Source organism: Polypterus senegalus, chromosome 1, assembly GCF_016835505.1.
Source record: "Polypterus senegalus isolate Bchr_013 chromosome 1, ASM1683550v1, whole genome shotgun sequence".
Taxonomy (NCBI): Eukaryota; Metazoa; Chordata; class Cladistia; order Polypteriformes; family Polypteridae; genus Polypterus; species Polypterus senegalus.
Window position 1 is genome coordinate 189,839,345 of NC_053154.1, and position 20,083 is coordinate 189,859,427.

Sequence of the window (20,083 nt, forward strand, 5' to 3'; positions counted from 1 at the left end):
GGCAGAATATTCAAAATAGTCAAAATACTTATAGACCTAATTGAGCATGTTTGCAGTTTCAGCATTGAGAGAAAAGTGTTGTGCCCCAGGTGGCATCTGCCTCTTGGCACTAAATTCTCTTAGGTGTTGACATCAGGCTTGTCAGGCTTTAAATGATTTGTACCAGACCTTTGTCACCTTTTCCTCCCCATTTTCTTTATCTGCTTACTCCCTATGCTGGGGCGAATGAAGATGCCATATAAGACATCCACAGCTCACCTTTGGCTGCAGCCTCTCTTCTTCAGTACAGAATTCTGCTGTTCCCCCTGTCACCTTGGCCACACCACGTAGGAGTCTCTGACACACAAGGGGACCAAGCCCAAGAGTGAAACACCTAGTAGAAAATCAGAAACAGGCAGAACCATACCTAGGGGATTCATAGCATTACATAGAAATACACTTGGTGTGGACAATGCAAAACATAATCTGGAGGAGAACCTTTTGGTTAGTATAGGAAAACAATATTTAACACTGGCAGTGACCACTAAGACAACCAACAAATTTGTGTTGCTTTGATCCTCAAGTCTTGGTTTGCTTTGACTACATTATCACTACAATTACCAGCAGAGCCCAGCAGATGGCACCCAAACTCTGTTGAGGCTCCTTGCTTGAATGATTAACAACTCATAGTAGACTTCAAAATCACCTTGGATCCTACATTGTGCTAAAGATATATCATATGATAAAATACTGATATAAAAAGTCTAAGTGTCACCCTGTCCATAGGCAGGTACCAGTGTCCAATGCTGCTGGGACAGGCTCCAGCTCCCACAAGTCTTAAATGGATTAAGCAGGTTCAATAAAAATGCATTGACAGTCCAAAAAGGAAATCGAACACTTGGTATTCGTGGACATATCTTCTGCTGCCATTCTCATTGGGATAGATAGATTGATTAAATGTCTGACAGATGTCAAACTAACAAAAGAAAGCACTGGAATGGAAAATCTGACCATCCACAAGCATCCTGACCACTCAAAATTAACCATCAAGGACAGCAAAAATAAAGGAAGAGATAATACGTGTCCCAAAGCTGGATGCTGCGCACATTTTTTGTTCCCAGAAGACATCTACTGGAATAAAACTCAGTCAGACAAACCTAACGGTGACTGCCTACCTTGATGCTTTGTTAGGCCAAAAGTCACTTCAGCCTGGATAGTTGGGCTGTTCCCTGTCCTGATTCATCAGCCTACACCAATGTGTTAGTTCTGAGCAGACTAAAGTATACATGAGAAGGTACTAAAGACATTTTTCTACCATGATATCACTGATTGCCCTGCCTTATTTCTCACACTTGCTAAACTATGTCCCATTCAATTAGTTTCTATTTATCAATGCCACTAAAGAGCTCTATAATCCATGTCTAGGATGCAAATTGAAATCCAAATGTGTAAGTGAAGATGTTGTTTTTTCACTCCTTAGTGGATCAAAAACTGAGTGCCATTATGAAGAATGCTTCACTTCACATCCTCTATGTGACACTGACACTGAGTATTTTCAGCCAATAAATTATTCAGCAAAAGTGTGTCATGAAACTCTACTGGGGCTCCTTTATATCTACAGCAGTACACCTCCATAATGCCTCACTGTGACTGTGACAGACCAGGCAGACATTTTCTTTCTTTTTGATTTTCTGGCCTTTTAGTCATTCTGGTGTGCATTCACACCATAGTGTGTGTGCATTTATTTATTTGTCCACCTGTTTATGTGTTTCTTTATTACCGAACTTTTGTAAAAAGTCAAAATTCCTCCTAAGGACAAATAAAATTGTTGATATTGTCTTTGATATCTATCTATCTATCTATCTATCTATCTATCTATCTATCTATCTATCTATCTATCTATCTATCTATAGTTGTCAGAATATCTCAGATCTTATTTAACTTTAGTGCACAATCAATCAGCTTTATAACAGGGAGTCATCACTTTTTGCTTTCAACCTGGAAGTATACTTTAAATCCAACAACATCAAATTTATTTCTTTTTGTGGGAAAAAAAAATCATTTATCTATGATGCCTTAGTATAATGTCATTTCCAAACCTGCTTTTCCAATTCACTATCTCAAATATTTTCTGGGGTCCAGTACAGGTCATTCAATATATTCTTTAATCTCACAATTATAAAATGTGTAGGACAGGCACACCATCCAAGCCTCATTCCTGTGTTGCGCTCAGTGCTGGTGGGATTCGCTCTGGCCCAGCATCCACCCTGATTTAGATTAAGCAGACCTGATGGTTTTCTGAATTTGTGAATATGTCAGTACCTATGCCACTGACACTTTAGGATCAAAGACTGAAAACCATCCTCCATGTCCTGTAAGACAGCCTGCATACACAGTTGTACTGAATATAGTTAGTAATTAACCTTTGTGAAGGACAGCCGGGTCCCATGCCCGGCAGGGATGCCCCTGCCGCTTATGTTCTGGGGGACCCACCATGGGCAGTCTAGTACCTCCCCCGGGATGCTTGGTGGCAGCATCCCTGGCTGACGGTGATTCCACAACTACCCGCAGGGGTCCATGGGAGATGGAGTCCTCCACAGCCTGGTTGGGAGCTCGGATGGCCGCTAGGGGGAGCTGCATGGACTCAGCAGCCTGGCTGGACGAATCTTCAGCCCCACCCGGAAGTGCAATTAGGACCAGGTGGTCAAACACCTGGAACACTTCCATGTGGGTTATAAAAAGGGCCAGCCACCACAACTCAGGGAGCCAGGGTCGGGAGGAGGAGGACTAAGCTTGAGGAGGAGTGGTGGGATAAAAGAAAGAGAGTGTTTTGGTGGTAAATGTGCTTTGGGACTGTGTTGGGCTGTGTGGCACAGGAAGACGTGTCCCACAGCTGAAAAAAATTAATAAACTTTGTTATCACTTTGTACTTGCCTCTGCGTCAGTCTGTGCCAGGTCGGGCGCTTGTATAGCGCCTTTTTACACATTCACATACACATTATACAATGGCGTACCCATCACATGCCAAAACTTACTTTTCCAATGTGTCCTGTGAAGCACTTTGCACTAAGGGTTTATTCCAGCTGAGAGACTGGTGTGGAGTCTATAGCTCATGCTTTTGCTGGTGGACCAGAGCTCCACCAGGCTGACCATTGCCCAGCTGCTTTTCTGTAATGTTGTATTCATTTGTACCTTGGTTGGCCTGTTAATAAACATGGAAGACACTGGGAATGGCAAGGAGATGCCTAAGTGCTTTGTCAATAACATGACACAACCCCCCCAAGTCATTGAGCATAGGAGACAGCAGCTAAAAGGCGACATCTCCATGAGTCGGCTGCACTGTTGGCAGCAATGACAAGTAAATCATCCCCTGCAAGCCATTAAATCTCAGCAGCAGAGCATTCAGCTAAGTTCATTCGCAGGCCAGTAGCTCATCCATAGGTTGTGCAAAATAATAAGTATGAGTGTGTGTGGATGCATGTGTTACTCTAAGGATGGATGCTCTGTTAAAGTGAAACTGAAAAAGTGTTGATGAACATGTAGGCAGGTATGTGCAGACCATTGTCAGTGTGAGGGCAAAGTCTACGGTGATTTCCAAGGTGTATGTGTGTGTACGGCATTAGAAGTGAATCTGTTTATGGGTCTGTATGTGTGTGTGTGTACATGTGTCCTAGTGTTGCTCTCCAGGTGGATGAGCCTATGGTGTCCTGGAAAATGGAATATCTGTCAGGCAGACTGCAGTTTGTGAGACTCAAGGACTGTGTTTCTGATACAGATGTGAAGAACACTGGAGCACCACAAGGAACAGACCTGTCACCGTTTCATTTTTCTGTGTATACCTCAAACTTTAAATGTAACACCAGGTCATGTCACTTTCAGAAATTCTCAGATGATTCTGCATTTATGGAGCGTATTGATAAAGGGGATGAGACAGAGTATTGGAGTGAGGTGGAGAACTTTGTTTTTTGGGGCAAAGAGATTAATCTGTATCTTAATTTTAGCAAAAACAAGGAACTGATTATTGACTTTCACCGCATCAAAGAACCTCTGTGTCTGGTCAGTATTCAAGGAGTGGATGCAGTGGTGGTCCACTCATACAAGTACTTGGGGTTCAACAGACTGGACTGGTCTTGGAACATAGAGGAACTATAGAAGAAAGGGCAGAGCAGGCTCTTTTTTCCTTAGGAGACAGTGTTCTTTTAATGTGGGAAGTGACATCTTTCACATCTACTATAACTCTGTGACAACCAAAGCGATTTTCTATGCTGTGGTGTCCTGGGCTGGTAACATCACTTCAAGAGAGGCCCATTGAATCAACAAACTATTTAAAAGGGCAAACTCAGTTATAGGACTCACTCTGGGCTCACTGGAGGCCGTACCAATTTATTTACTTACCTACCTATTTATGTACTTATTTATTTTAAAAATGTATGTAAAAAGGCAAATTTAAATCTCCCTCTGTAGACAGATAGATAGATAGATAGATAGATAGATAGATAGATAGATAGATAGATAGATAGATAGATAGATAGATAGATAGACTTTTTCTGTTTGTCAGTATCAAAAAGGCAAATTAAACCACTGTGGTTTAACATTGTATATAATAATAACATGTGAGAACTTCCAAAGGAGTGAACATTTTATAGGCACTGCAACAAAACCTTTTCAATATCTCATAATCCAGTTAATGGGCATGACTGAGACAGACCCTATCTAGCACTTGGCTCAATACTGTATGAAATTCCACACAGCCAAGGAATGGATGCTGGATTCAGACCCAGCACATGGAATCTCTGAGGCCGAAGTGCTATATGCTATGCTAGTGTACTAGTGCAAAATAGTGTGCATATGTATTCTAGTGTACCACTTACTTCAACGGTGTGCTATAGTATCCCAGTATAAAAACATTTGTAAGTATGATGTCATAGTGTATCGTTTGCAAAATGGTGTGTGTCCTAATGCACTACTCAGTGTCTTGCATGTCCCTGTATGCCACTGCAAACATGTGCATGTACTGTATATCCTAATGTGCCAATACAACAGTAAGAGTGTGCCATTAGTGTGTCATAGTGCACTACGGTAAAAATGTGGCTATGCGCCAAGTATTTGAAGAATGGAAGCTCAACCACAGCCATTAGGTTTGATTGTAAGAACCAGGAGATTGCAAGAGGGTACATGCATGGTACACAGAAATACACATGGGAAAGATGCAGGATCGTGTGTGCTGGCACACAAGCAGGCCGGCAGTGGAAGGGTTAGCTGCCCATGCAGGAACAATGAGATTAGCGTGAAAGATTTGTTTTGAGTCCAGAGGGAGTCATGAAGCACTGAGAGGTTTTGTGGCAGCGCAGAGGAAAGCACTCAGCTTAATTGCAGCAGGGGACCTGCGGGTGCCTCTCCCGCCTCCTTTTCTCACACTAATTATTACTGCTGTCAGATGGCAGATGGGACTTCTCTGAGGGTGTGCCACATAAACCAGTAGCCTGAGGTGACAGTGTCCACATCTTATACTGGAGCAGCTACCTTTAAATCAGAATACTGGGTATCTACTGCTAATTACAGTGTTATGGTGGTGCACTACCAAAAACAGCACCTAGACCAAACAAATCCCTTCTTTGAGCAACATTCAGAACCAGCCATCCAAAAAGGATGACTAAAATCTGAACCCAAGTAACGCTTTATCTAAAGTGGCACATTCTGTTGCAGTGGATAGTGCACAGATCTGAGTACTACCAAAAGCAGTACCCACCTCAGCTTCGCAAAAAAAACCCTGCATACTAATCCACATTTGTTTTCTGCTGGACTTTCAGCAAAAGTACTCCTCTGGGGAGACACCAATGAGAACGGCACCTTAGAGAGCAACTACATCCTCTAAATCCAATTATAGAGTATTTGTGACCAACCTTATAAACTACCATCCTCAATAGACCAACAAACAGACACTTTTGACTTGTTGCCCAAAATCTCAAACTTATAGGGACATTTGGGTGTTCCACCATCTAAATCTGTAAAATGGAGACCTGCCCAGGTGACACAATGCCTGAATAATCACCCTCATTACATTATCATCGTTGAAAGCACAGCCATGTGACCTTTAGCCCACTTTTTGCCTTTGGCCTACTTGGCAAACATGCAAGGTGCCAGGATATTGACAACGAGAGTGTTGTACCAAGAGTGGGAGAGAGCATAACAAGTGGTAACCTTTTGAAACTGACTTCAATGGCCATACTGCACCTGGCACTGCTGCGATTTCTCCTCACCAGCTCCATCACTTGGCCAGCATTGGTTACGGTGCTGTCTGTAATGAGGAATAGCTGTCGGGGACAACCACGAAGTTGGGGCTGCCGCATGACCCACATTAGAGCACCCAAGATATTGGTGCCTCCCATGTTGGCTCTCATCTTTTGCAGGTACTCACCAGCCAGTGCCAGAGTCTCCTGGATGGGGTAGAAATAAAGGCAAAGGGGTCACCCCTTCTTCTGAACTCTCCACCGTCCACTACTGACGCCCAGAATGGCCAACAACTATTACCAACAACTTGCAAGCAGCAGACACTCACGTCACTGCAGATTCTACTTGAGGAGAAGAGAGTCTTGATAGCTGAACCAAATCCCACAATGTTTAGCATGGTGCTGGGGGGCAAACTCTTGACTGCAACAATCATGGCGTCCTGCCACAGAAAAAGAAGAAAGCTCCAGTCATTCTTCATTCTCTGTTGAATACCTGATCAGGCTGGAAGTTCTTAAGACTATTAAGTACTGACAAATTTGAGAACCCCTTCTCTTTGAAGTATTTGAAAATAAAGAAACCTGGCAGAAGAAAGAAGCACTATCTAGCATTTGAAACTAAACATACCAGCACCCAAGGTTGATAAAAGAAATCTGATGAGGCCTGTTAATCTTGCTACAGAGATGGTCATTCATCCAAATTAATTCCCTTTATATTGGCCCTTCCGGTGCATACCTTGACCTTCCCCATGATGGTTCCACTCATACTGCCACTACGGTCAATGAGGAAAAGCAGTTCCCGTGAGACCCGGTGGAGGTGGCAGGTGGTTGAACGCAGGTCTGGACAGAAGTTTAGCATGAGGACCGGGTTGAAGAGAATGTCCTTGTGAAAGCGCTTGCGTACAAATTCCAGCTGGAGCAACATAAAGCTTGAAATTACATCTCATCTGGTATTCCTGACCCATTCTACTGCAGATGCTGCTTTACAGACCTGGAAAAAAGTGCTTACCCTCTTGTCAACTTCCACCTCTTTTCTGGATGAACGGATGAAATCACGTCGGTTTCGGATATGCTGCTCATACTCTTCAAAAGTCATGCGACCTGTCTCTAGCAAAATATGTGGCGTATGAGGCTCTGTGGGTATAAGGAGGTGAGGGCACATCAGTTAAAATCTGCATGCCAAGGTTCAGCCCCCGCCATTAAGATATTCTCACCCATCCACCGCAGTCTTTACCCAAATGGGTAAAGCCCTCACCGCTTAGGTGTAAAATGATCTCCAGCAGTCGGTCTCCTTTGTGTTCCTCTGCCAGGGTGACATAAGTGGCAGTTGCACAAGTGGCATTTGGATCAGCATCAGCCCGCAAAGCATGAGAAGGACTCTCTAATCCTAAAGGAGGGAAAAAAGGGAAAATCAGAAATATCAATGAAGGCCCTCTGAGTGAAAATGGCTTCCGTGATGCCAACTGCAAACCTCTAGGCAAATATAAGTGAAAATGCCAGGTGCCAAGTGGCAAACAGAGATCTGGACAGAAACTCTACAGGTATTCACAGGGGTAAGATACACTGGGACTTGGAAATGGGTGGCACAAGGACAAATAGACACAGCCTGTCATTGTCAAAGAGCACATGACATAATCAATAAAGGAATAGAAAAAGCAATGTCATTACATGGGCTTTGAGACACACAGGCACATTTGGAGGCCTCATCTGCCATAAGTTGGCACCAAATACAATCACCTGAATTGCTGCAAAGCCACATGGACATAACCAGGCCCTATTTGAAACACTTACTGTAGGTGATGGCCTCACACAAGGACACTGAGAAAGATAACCAAGTGCCACAAATCGTCTCTTCTCTAAGCTACCATCACGTGAGACTGATAAAGATAAGCAAGGAGGTGGCACCACATGGGCATTCAGCCTGACGGAGTCTGGTTATCGCTGAGCTCACTTCAGACACCCGCCCTCCCCCATCCTCCAGCTAATCCAATCTGGCTGAGTGCCACGCCAGCAGAGAGCACCTCTCCCGCCTCTCAGTTCCAGTCCCCTGGCCAACATCATTCATAATCGCGTCCAAATCCATTAGCCTGCTCCAACCTATTGATTGTTTCCCTTCCCTTGTGATCATTTATTGTGACTAGATTGTTTAAAAAAGACACAGAAAAGGACCTGAAAAGGGATGTACCATCTAGAAATTTAGGGAGATCCCTGGACCCCTAATTTGTGCTCCTTAAGAAAGGTAAAAGGTAGAAGCTTTGAAATATCAGAGTGGGCACAGATTGCATAAGCTCTGGCCCTGGGTAGGCCAAACTGCTCCTGTACCAGGCAAGACCCTTGTGGCAGTGTGCTCAGTGAAGGGTTCAAAATAAACTAGATTTAATTGTGTTAATAAAATATGGCCTGGGTATTTGGAAGAGAGACACACTGTAAATTGTGACAGCAATGCAAGTGACTGTAGATGTTTGATCAATATTCCAGACGCCATGTGTCCTGAAGCTAGCCAGAACTCCCATTTCTTTTAATTCTTTAGAGTTCTGGCTGAGCAGAGAAATCTTTAAAAAATTCTTATAAATGGAAAAAGGCATCCACTCTCATGTATTGTCCAGCAAGGCTGTATTGGCCTCCTTTGCCCCACAAAATAAATTTTCTGCTTAGATAATTAGCATCATCCCAAGTCTTACCAGCTAGCAGACAGGGTCCGCGAACTAACAGCTCAAAGTTCAGCTCGTAAAGCTGTTGATTCACTGCCTGGCATATGAAGACTGAATGGGCACACTGCTCTGCAGACTCATCCATCTTCTCAAGCTTTCCAGCAGTGTTACCAAAACAGCTGGTTGGCCTGTAAAATAAAGGAGCAGGACAAGTTAATGTCAGAATTTCTTTTGAATGATATTGTTCATGCAGTTGGCATGACCACTGCGGATGACCATGGGCTTGAATTGACTGTAAATACTTGACTGCAGCTCAGAGTTCTGCCTTCAGATCCCATGTCCATGAAGAGTTTATATGCTCTCCCCATGACTGTGTGGGCTTTTAATCTGAATATTTCAGTTTTCCTCTAAATTCACCCTGTATACAGGAGTGTAGGTGTGTGTGGACTGTTACCCTCTCTACAGTTGAAGAGAAATCAGTTCCCCATGACTGATTGTGAACCAGAAAATTAGTTTAAAAAAAGATGGATGGATGGATGGATGGATGATTGGGGTCGTCAGGCATGTCTCTAGATACTGTACTGGGAACAAGAAAAAGGAGCAAAATGTTAGACCCACAACTTTGGGAGTTGGTGGATGAAATGATAACTGGCAGTGCCTCAACCTGTTAATATAGCCTAGAAGGAAGTACTGAGCAGGTACACCATCCACGCCTGTGTGAAATGAGATGAGGAAATACTTGCTATTCACGCCCATGCCATACCATGCCATACCCAGCATAGTTGGATAAGTGAGGTGGATACAATGGACACTACTTGCTGTACCTCCTAGACACAGCTAATTTATGGGCTCTCTCATCTCCACTATGGCCATCTCAGCTAGGCCAGCAGCTAGAGGAATTAATGTCTAGCAGATCCAATCCATCCGGTCTAACTATATTGGATATTAGAACAGGAGTGGCCTACCATTAAAACCTCTGCCTGCTCAAGTAAACTGGTTGTTAGTAGAGGTAACATCATATGCCTGCCAGCTAAAACTCATCTAAATTGGAAAACCTGAAGAGAAGAAGGTAAATGTTAACCAGGTTGCCATAATGGTCACTTGTACAAGAGCCATCTTCAGCTATATCTAATTTATAATTGGAACCAAATGAAAAAAGGTCTTAAAGGCACACCTTTGCTATACACTGGGAGGCAATTGAAATCTATCCTTTGTGGCAAATGCCTGGGGCGACGACCCGGCCGGTAAGCCTTGGAGGACTGGAAGAGGGTGTACCTCCACCTCAGACCACGTGTGGGCGACCACCCTGGTTGTTATGGGGACCACGGGTACAGAGCTTTGAAGCTCAACCCTGTAGAGGCCCGTGGTCACCGCCAGGGGGAGCCCCAGTGCCTTGGAGATCCTGGACCTCAGCACTTCCACCACACCCAGAAGTGCTGGGGGGAAGAAGAGCAGGTACACCTGGAGTGATTCTGGGGATGCAGCCGACACTTCTGCCACACTGAGGCGTGTCGGTGGAAGATTGCCCGGAAACACCTGGAGCACATCCGGTTGATTATAAAAGGGGCCGCCTCCCTTCATTCGATGGCCGGAGTCGGGTGGAAGAGGACAGAGCTCGGAGGAGAGGAGAGGAGAGGAGAGGAGTGGAGGTGGACCAGAGACAGGAAAGGCATTGTGAGAAGGCCTGGACTTGAATGGGTGATTGGTGCTGCGGCACTGGGTTTTGTGCACTCTATTGTACATAACATTGAAAATAAACGTGTGTATGGTGAAACATCATGTCTACCTGTCTGTGTCCGGGCTGTACCCCACACTTCCCTGCTTCATTTTCAAGAAGATGTGAAGCAACTAAGATTCAACTTATTCTTAAAGAGACATTTTCTGCCTTTTGACGTACCCATTTTCATCACAGCGGCCACTGGTTTCACTCTTGGAGTGAATCATTCTGCCAGTCACTATTGGGGTGAACACAGAGGGGAAGACCACATACACAGCTCCATCAGGCAGGGTGGAGAGTTCTAGGGTGGTACTGATGATCACAGTGACAATATCCAAGGGGCCAATCATACCCGTGCCAATGATGAAAGTGCTGTTTTCCATGTCTTCATCCAGAAGAAGATGCCCTGGAAGAATAACACATAAATAATTACATTTCTTTGGCAGGCACCTTGTGAAATATTTCCCCAGAAAAGAACCTGGAGGAAAGCGAATGCTAGGCACTGCTCACCACTAGCACACTGCAGATCCTGACTGCTGCTCCCACAGCAGTCTGTGCAGCAGTTGTCCATTTTGGATTTGTTCTGGATGTGAATTCCCAACATTCGGCCTGCTGTCACTGCCTCAAAGCCCACCAGCACTTCCTGTTCCTCTAGCGGATAAACAAAGACACCTAGGCGGAAACACAAGGTGGGCAACTCAGAGCTCAGCCACCCCACTTACTGCCACTTTCTCACTTAGCTTCTCCTGTGGGATGCAGCTTTGCCACCATTGAAATGATGCTTTAGGATTTAATCAGTGACCCTGAGGAAAAAGACCATTTTTCATAAAGACAGTAACCGTCTGGCATGAGGGTGGCAGAAGCCAAGATGTGGTATGTGGAAAGTAGTCTGTTGGCATAACACAGACCTCATAGCTAAAGACAGGCATTCAAGTTGTGTATTTCTGAATTATGATCCATGGGATGGACCTCCTCTCCACATTATTAAAAGGTGCCAAGCCTACATTCCAGTCAAATACTTACCCCATCGGTAGCCCATTGTTACCTTCTACTGGCTCCTGCCAGGGGTTAACGTAGGTCAGGTGAGCAGTGATACCCAGACAGTAACCATTGGCACAAGACTTTATACAGGAAGCTTTCAGCAGCAGAGGTGCCCAGGTGGCACGGTTCAACAAGCCCGGCATTTTTTCTTCAAGAACTTCTTTGACTTTGGAAACAAGTGATGATTCTGAAAATGAGAGAGATATTAAGTTAATGTGCAGTGAGGCTCTGAGTTAGGAAATATCAATTTACACTTTTTTGTTTTTCAGTGTCTTTTGCTTGTCACTGCTGCAAACTCTTTCTTTCTCCAGCCATTTTGAGACCCCCAAATGAGATCAGTAAAAACCCACATGGTCAGTGAAAACAAAGTGGTGCCAGCTTTTCAAAGAGTCTCTGATAGTTAGAGACTATGATTATTGTGCAGTGATGGAAAGAAGTCGACACCCAAATAGTTAAGACCAATTGATTTAGGGAATCTGCATTGACTACAGGGAGAGTATACTGTCACACTTACAATGTTTTGGGTCAAATCTGACACGGGATTGTGTTTGTACTCAGTAAAATACATTTCCATCATTTAATAAACAGTTAAATTAAAAATTGTATAATCTGCAAAGCTTCTAAAAAAAGGTCTACCCTATCACATCTTCCAAATTAGTTTTTGAGTCACCATTAACTTAAATGGATGTTGCACTGCTTTTACAGTAGTTTATTTGTTCTAAACTGATAAAAACATCCTAAATGTCATCTTTATAGCTCAGTATTGTGAAGCCTTTTAGTAATGTATCTGTAAAAAACACAAAAAGATTTCTAAATATCACATTTTGTACTGTTGCTTTTTAACACAGTCATGTCCTTTGGGTCAATTTTAACTCCCTAAACACTTCCTACCATTTAGAGTACTTTATTCATGCTTATTTATTTTTAATAAATTTCCAAATCTGTCTGACAACATGGATTCACTTTGTCATTATTTGTTAATGAGTGTAGATTGATGGGTAAAAATGTCAACTGAATCAATTTAAAATTAAATATACAACACAATAAAGTGTGGAGAAAGTTAAGGTGTCTGAAAACTTTTTGAATCCATTGTATATAATGATGTTATGTATACTTTTTATTCAATTAACTTATTGAATTGTATTTTTGCCAACTGTTCTGTGGAGATTTGCAAGTAGGAATTTCATATTAAAGAGCACAAATGACAATGAGTGCCACTTGAATTGTTTGTCTATAAAAATATCCTATCATCTGTTTTAAAGGTGTATTGGAATTGGGTGAACATGACTCTTAAGTCACAGCATTAAGTATGAATTTAAAGGCAGTGTAGGAGTTAGTGAAAGAGGGTCAGATTTTGCCCAGTTGATTTAATATCCCAACAGACTCTTAAAAGAACTAAAAACATTGAGCACCCAGCCCATCTTCATTGCTACATCCTTAATAAATTAATCTTCAAGGTAAATTCTGTTGAACTGGGTCATCAGGGCATTAGTTCAATTCAGGGAGAACTTAAAAGAGAAATGTGAACATTACATAATTTCCATTCACTGTGCACTTTCCAAACTGCTTAATGCTGTTTTACGGTCCCAGGGGATTGTAGCCTGTTCTGGTATCATTAGGCACAAGGCAAGAACCAACCAGTGGTGGAAGGCAAGTCCACATCAGGGTACATTCACTCAAGTGTAGGCTACACACTCAAGTACCATCTCTAAAGAGCCACCCTGCCTGTTCCACCACCACCTACTCAAAGCATTATGATGCTCCAACAATAAAGGATGGATTAAAAGCCAGAAGTCTACATGACCATCATCATCAAGTCCTTTCGTGAGAATCCTAAATCCAAAGAGGACTGTTTCATTTATGTTAGGTAGAATGCCCAGAGGGGACTGGGTGGTCTCATGGTTTGGAATCCCTGCAGATTTTATTAATTTTCTCCAGCCGTCTGGAGTTTTTTTTTCTGTCCACCCTGGCCATCGGACCTTACTCTTATTCTATGTTAATTAATGTTGACTTAATTTATTTTCTTACTGTGTTTTATTTTTCTATTCTTCATTATGTAAAGCACTTTGAGCTACATTTTTGTATGAAAATGTGCTATATAAATAAATGTTGTTGTTGTTGTTGCTGTAGTTGTTGTGTGTGCTTCCATTTTTCCCATCTGACAGGACAATTGCTATATTAACTCTTAAAGAAGATTCCACCCCGCCAGTTACCAGGTGACTTACTGACTTCTGTTCCACAGCAACAGCTGAGTGGAGCCTGGCCTGGCTGTTGGCAGACCTCTCAATAATTAACCACTTGGTCAACACTTAGGCAAGCTTGCCCAGGAAATCATGGCTGCTTAATGCAAAGCCAAATATTTCAGTTTCTCATCCAGTAGATGTTTACTCAAGGCTCACTGGAGCAGACAAGAGACAATGGAGAATCACATTGGCAGCACAGCCACCCTCAGCTCAGGTTTGCAGAGTGACTCCTCTATATGATGCTCTTTGTATAACAGTTTGAATGAAATCTGTTTAGGAGAACAGTCCTGGAGAACACATCTAGGGATAAAAGTATACCTATCCATGGGCTGGCTATCTATCTATCTATCTATCTATCTATCTATCTATCTATCTATCTATCTATCTATCTATCTATCTATCTATCTATCTATCTATCTATCTATCTATCTATCTGTCTATCTATCTATTACATACTAAGATTGCTTAGTGTTACTAATAAAGCTATGGTGGGATATGGAGACAACCCATAAAACCTTGAAGAAACCCTTAGAAAAACATGGAAAGAACATACTAAATCTACACAGACAGTGACCAGGCCAAGGACTGAATTCAGGTCTAACTAACCACTGCAACACTGTATCAAACATATTACAGTAATGTATAAAGATAGGTGTAACAATACCAGATAATTTATCACCACTACGGAGCTCTGCAGAAAATATCTGCAAGCATGTTCTACAAAATATATACAGAATTCCATGCTTAGCCTTTGTTCCAGAATTCACTGGCAAAGAAAAGATCTTAAATGAGGTATGGTGCTGTTCCTGTCTCACAGTGCAAGAAGAAATAAATCTACACTTATTAAAAATACTGGCTCTAAAATGGCACTTTATTGGGTTGTGTTGTTCCTTGTTAGAACCATTGCTTGACAACAGATTTAATACAAGGTTCTTTGCACATGAAACTGGATCTTTGGGCTTTCAAAAGGTTCCTACTATTTGGAAAAAACAGAAATGTTTTATATCTAATAAGTTGCCTATGGATACTAGCAGAACAAAAAAAAAATGAACTTATCTTGTGTTGTTGAAAGCAGTGAGAGACCTTTAAATATCTGCTACCAATTACTCAATGTTATCTAGTTTGTTACAAATCTAAATATTTAAAAGTCCTTTCTGGAATTGTTATGTAGTTGGCCCTTTTGGGAACCAAACTGGCTCTTCCTAGGGCATCGATTTGAAAAATCACTTTAGTAACTTTATTTTAAAAGTTTAGCTCTAATATCTAAATAAACTTCTAGACTCCTCCCGTGCAGTAACCAGCAAATAATTATCCTTGTAATAGAGTTTAGGAACAAAGCTATATGTTCTAAATGATTTTAATCCTGTAAAATATAAACACATTCAGTCCTAAAATATCTTTCGCAGCATGTTAGCATATTTTAAAGCAAGCAGCTGTTTCTGCAGTAACTATGCGCGCCTCAATATAAATCCACAAGTATACGTGCGCTTTCTACCCTTTGATACTCCACACAGATGTAGTAAAACTAACAGGTCAAACTGACAACAGCCTCGGACTCTACAAGACACTCACCAAATTACGCAGAGCGAGGGACTCCTCGATAGCACCCACTCCTCTTCCATGGTCAGCAGTTATCGGTCTGGAGATGGCAGCAGCACTGACTTGTGCGGGGTGTAACAGGAGATTATGGTTTCAGCGGTTCCTTTGGCGCACACCTGCGCATGAGACAAGGAAGGAGTCAGCGGATTGTGAGCAGCCAGCCCACCAGATCAAGAGTGCCGATTGGTGGCCATGCATAAGTGACCGTGTATAAGAGACAGACCAGACTATACACATTTAAAAAAAAACAAAAAAAAACATGGCACTCCGTGGACTTGTTGCCCTTACCTTGCGACCGGCCCTATGCGACCTAATATTCCATAAGCAGATTCAGACAGCAGAGTGTTCTAACTGGTGCATAAAACGATCTAAAATGAAGCGCACTTGAGTTCACTCTAATTCGCTTCCAGCACTGTTAACAGTGAGCGCAGAGGAAAAACCGAGACTGAACTGGTACATCTTAGGGCACACGCACATTCACGCACACACAACACAGGCTCAATTGAACTCTAAACCGCTGAGTAAAAATCAGCACAAGTCATGGTGTAACGTTCACTGAAAGAAAGAAAGAAAGAAAGAAAGAAAGAAAGAAAGAAAGAAAGAAAGAAAGAAAGAAAACGCGGCATAGGCTACGGGATCGTCGACCGGATTAGTATGCTCTTCAGACTACATCTCACTGTTTTTCGCGCTTCTTTCCTTTACACGGGTGCAGCGAACTGTATGCTTTCCGTGTGGATGAAGAGCATTTGCGCTATAAAGTATTTCATACCTGAATTATGAGCAGCGCAGTAGAGGAATTCCTGCCAAACAATATGCATACAAAATGAATTGTATGCTTTCAGGAGAAAATATATTATCTAAAATTATATTAAAAAGCACCTCTTTTTTTCTTTCACCGAGGTCAAAGCAGTTGCTAGAAAATTGGCGACTTCAAGTTATTTTCAAAGTAATGCTGTACATTATGAATAAGACATCAGAAAAACATTCACAGTGGCTTCGTATATAACGCCTTTTTGTCATACACTTTTGTTGCAGTTTGTGCTGGATTGCTTTTGTGTCAATCTTATCAGAAGCAGACTTTAGAAATTAGCCTCGAACCGTTATGCGAATATATACTGTATATAATTAAACTATTTATAAAGGGAGAAAAACCGCTCACGTGAATGGTGTATAAAAAGCAAACGAAGAAAAAAAACCTGTTTTGTATCCTCTATAAACATCCAGTATTATTTAAATGGTCGCTGGTAACGGGGACATAAACATAAGAAAGCATGGGTATTATACAAGGTGCCAACTCTGGTGGAACGTCTGTCATTTGCAGACTACACACAAACATACACGCAGTCATATACTAACTCATATGTTCCCTGAAACTGTGACAGCTGTGTGACTCCTCCCGCTGATCTGCTTTTGTTAAATAAAAGCCAGCAGTTTCCACACCCGCTTGCTTTAGCTTTAGGGACGGGGAACCAGACAGGGCTGCATCAAGCGGAAGGGAGGATTCAACTCATGCAGGACACTCCCCAATACAAATAGCCATGAGTGAATCAATTAGTATAATATATTCGTTTTAAATGTATGAGAGGAATTCAGAATACTAGGAGACCTTTCTCAAACACATGTAACCAAGTCCTAAGGAACTGGAGCTTATCCTACAGCAGAAGTCAACTCCGGACGGTTCGCCAGTCCATCTCTGGGCACTACACCCACAGGCACTCATATTAGGTTGAGTTAGTGTTGCTGTTTAAGCCAAGGGCAGGGTTTTAGGATGCAGATGGAAACCCAGAGTAACCAGAGAAAACCAGTAGTAGGTGGAAGTTAGATAATATGTGTTATTTCTGTCCCGGTTATTCAGTTCTGGTTCGAGCTGAGCCGTGCAGCGTCAGGTGTCATTCAACAGTCCCGGACGGGTGTTAAAAATGTACACTAATTTGCAAGAATCAGTAATGAACATCACGTTATGAAATTTACCGCCTAGCATTGAAGTAATGTCCTAGGTGTGTCGATCGATACTCATGATATGGAATGTCTCATTTTGAAGATGTCCTATGAAACGTTTCAAATAATGAGATCGCTTACTGAATAGACACGAAAATAGCGATGAAAGCTGAAGAAGTTGGTGTTTGCAATAGGATTCGTCCTGGGTAGCATTCCTGAAACCAGCGGCAGTGCAGAGATTTCCGTAGCTTGATGGAAAAGGATAACACTAACCTAAAATAATCACAGCAGCAGCAACATGAAATGTTCCACATGCATCCTCACAGGCTGCTTAACGCACTCTGAAAGTCTCCAAGGGGAGGTGAGCGCAAAGGGCGGGACTGGGAGTGAACGGTGTGGCGGACGCCGGCTGCAATCAATAGTCGCAGCAGCAGGATCGCCTTTTAGGAGTTACCCTTGGCAATACCACATTCATCTTGGAAGAACAATCTTATCTGCAGCTGAAACATTTATCGTCCTGTACTTGAGATTTGTAAGTCTTTCCGACATTCAGTTTTCTAATCTAGCTTATACATATTCTGGGTTGCGGGGAGCTGGAGTTCAGTCTGGCTGCATCGGGCGAAATATGGAAACAAACACAGACTGTGTCGCCTGTCGGTCGCAGCCCAGGACACACTGACGCACACACCCACTCTCGACTGGAATAAGAGCGTTTGCTAAATAAAATATTGTCCTATGCACGTGTTTGTCCTGTGCAGAGGACACAAACACTAAACGCACCGAGTGACCGTCTATTCCTTCATCTTCTGAACCGAAGGCACAAATGCTGATAGTTCTCCGTTGAAATCGCACTTCTTTGCCAGTAAGATGCCTACACGCATACAGACTTGCAGCGCAACTCCACACTGATCTTGCTGCCCTTGAGGATAAAATCCCTCTAAGTTGAGCCTCCACTGAACACCTAGAAGACGCAAATGTGTCGCCCTGAACGAGTCACCCGTGAGGCAGCCGCCCGGTGTAGGGGACATTGCTTTGAAGCTCGTCCGTTTCCACTTTCCATCGGCTCTGGCGTTCTCCGAGCCCAGCCCACCGAACACCCTCTACCATTTAAGTCCCGCCTCTGCTCTATTTTAACGTTGCTGCCCGCGCTGTTGCAACCTGCGACCCTAGCCTTCTTACAGCTACTCTAGAACACAGGGACACACCATTTCGTTCATTTGTGTTTGAAAACTACTGTACTTCAAGGTTGGGTCGCGACAAGAGGGAGTCAAACAAGGCATAATCGAACACAAGGTAGGTACTAACCTGAGTGGAGCACCTTCATGGACCAGCACTCAGGGCCAATTTGGATTTACCACGTCACCCGCGCGTCTTGTCGATGAAGGTAAAACCAAACAAGCACTGCGGGTATATTTTAACTCCACGCAGGCTGGGAATTCAACACAGTCCACAGAAAGTATGAGATGACAACACTAAGAGGCACACACAATCCCTCACTTCGTATTATCCGTCAGCTTGAGCAGCCTCTTAAATCCCTGCCTGTGTGCAAGAAATTCAGCCACCCATCTCATCTTTGTATGCGGTGATGTCCTCTGAGCAGTTATGCTCTTCTCTCGTTGCTCTTCCACCTAAAACTACACAGACCCTAAAAAGGACCCTTGAATATCCCACCCTCTTATCTCCATTCTCTTTTTGATGCAACTTTCTACTTTTCTCGTTTTCCAGTCACCAACTGCTGCCATAGTTGAAGGAGCATCACGCATAGATCTGCCCAATAAGCATAAGCACCAAAGACTGTCAGATCTGACATGTTTCAGCCAGGCTTGCTTCTGTTTACAAAATGAAGCCCTTCCAGCATACACATGTTATTCCATGCAAAACCAGTTGGATAGCATCAGGGCGTCAAGACTACTACACTCAATTAATGATTATTGGGTTACTAGCCATGTACGCCCAACTACGTTGTGCATGTTAAAGTTGTCTGTGAAGGGCTCCCAGTTTAAACGCGGCTTCCAGTTGTGAACTGGGCCCTTCGTTGCACAGCATTATGGTTTTTTATAAGGGAAATAAAATTACAAAAGAAAACCCTTGGGCACTGATTCAATAGGAATGGCCTACTCAGAATCACTGTCCGAATAGTAATTATATGGTGATGTAGGAGCATTTCTGCTTCTGTCCGTTCACAGTCCGTCTCGTTTTCACAACGCTATCGTTTCCTCTAACGATGTCTTATCAACCTTTCTCCAATCTCGCAGGTTGCTTTCTGGCAATCCAAAGAGTAAGGCAATATACATGAAGCAATGGTTATAAAAGGGGGACACTTAGGTATCCAGGCTCATTAAAGCATAAATAGGGATCACTTCACTGACATGTGAGCAAGCCATGGTACAACTGTGAGACGCGCAGCATTCGCAGGCTACATCGTAACAATAATAATTTCCAGAAAGTGCTGTCTGTCTTTCTTTCATTCATATGTTATGTAGGCATGTAACTTTTATCTTCGGCAATCTCATTCTCTAACCAGGCCTCAGGAGCTAACCAGCGTAACACCGTCCACCACCCCCATTGTTGACATCCGTGAGTAACAACAATGTACTAAACTGGAAGGTGGTCTACGCATGTGTGGAATTCGCGGACAAACAAAGATCAAGATCTAAATGAAGATCTCTTTAGTTAATTTAAAGCACA

General features: G+C 42.9%; 1 protein-coding gene across 8 annotated transcripts in view; it reads right to left on the bottom strand.

Annotated features, from left to right (window-relative positions):
* The window catches only part of vwa5b2 (von Willebrand factor A domain containing 5B2), a 35,003-nt gene extending 16,232 nt beyond the window's left edge, over nucleotides 1-18,771 (bottom strand). The window contains exons 1-13 of one of the 8 annotated variants that reach the window (XM_039765435.1): nucleotides 15,746-15,855; nucleotides 15,431-15,573; nucleotides 11,620-11,802; nucleotides 11,085-11,246; nucleotides 10,755-10,980; nucleotides 8,888-9,045; nucleotides 7,462-7,593; nucleotides 7,216-7,340; nucleotides 6,943-7,119; nucleotides 6,539-6,649; nucleotides 6,398-6,416; nucleotides 6,214-6,277; nucleotides 259-373 (exon numbers count right to left, since the gene is read on the bottom strand). In XM_039765435.1, coding sequence (XP_039621369.1) covers nucleotides 259-373; nucleotides 6,214-6,277; nucleotides 6,398-6,416; nucleotides 6,539-6,649; nucleotides 6,943-7,119; nucleotides 7,216-7,340; nucleotides 7,462-7,593; nucleotides 8,888-9,045; nucleotides 10,755-10,980; nucleotides 11,085-11,246; nucleotides 11,620-11,758 — 1,428 coding nt within the window. In that variant the 5' untranslated portion in view covers nucleotides 11,759-11,802; nucleotides 15,431-15,573; nucleotides 15,746-15,855. The other 7 variants (XM_039765423.1, XM_039765415.1, XM_039765410.1 and 4 more) reach the window with 7 other exon arrangements.
* Nucleotides 18,772-20,083: the final 1,312 nt, after the last annotated feature.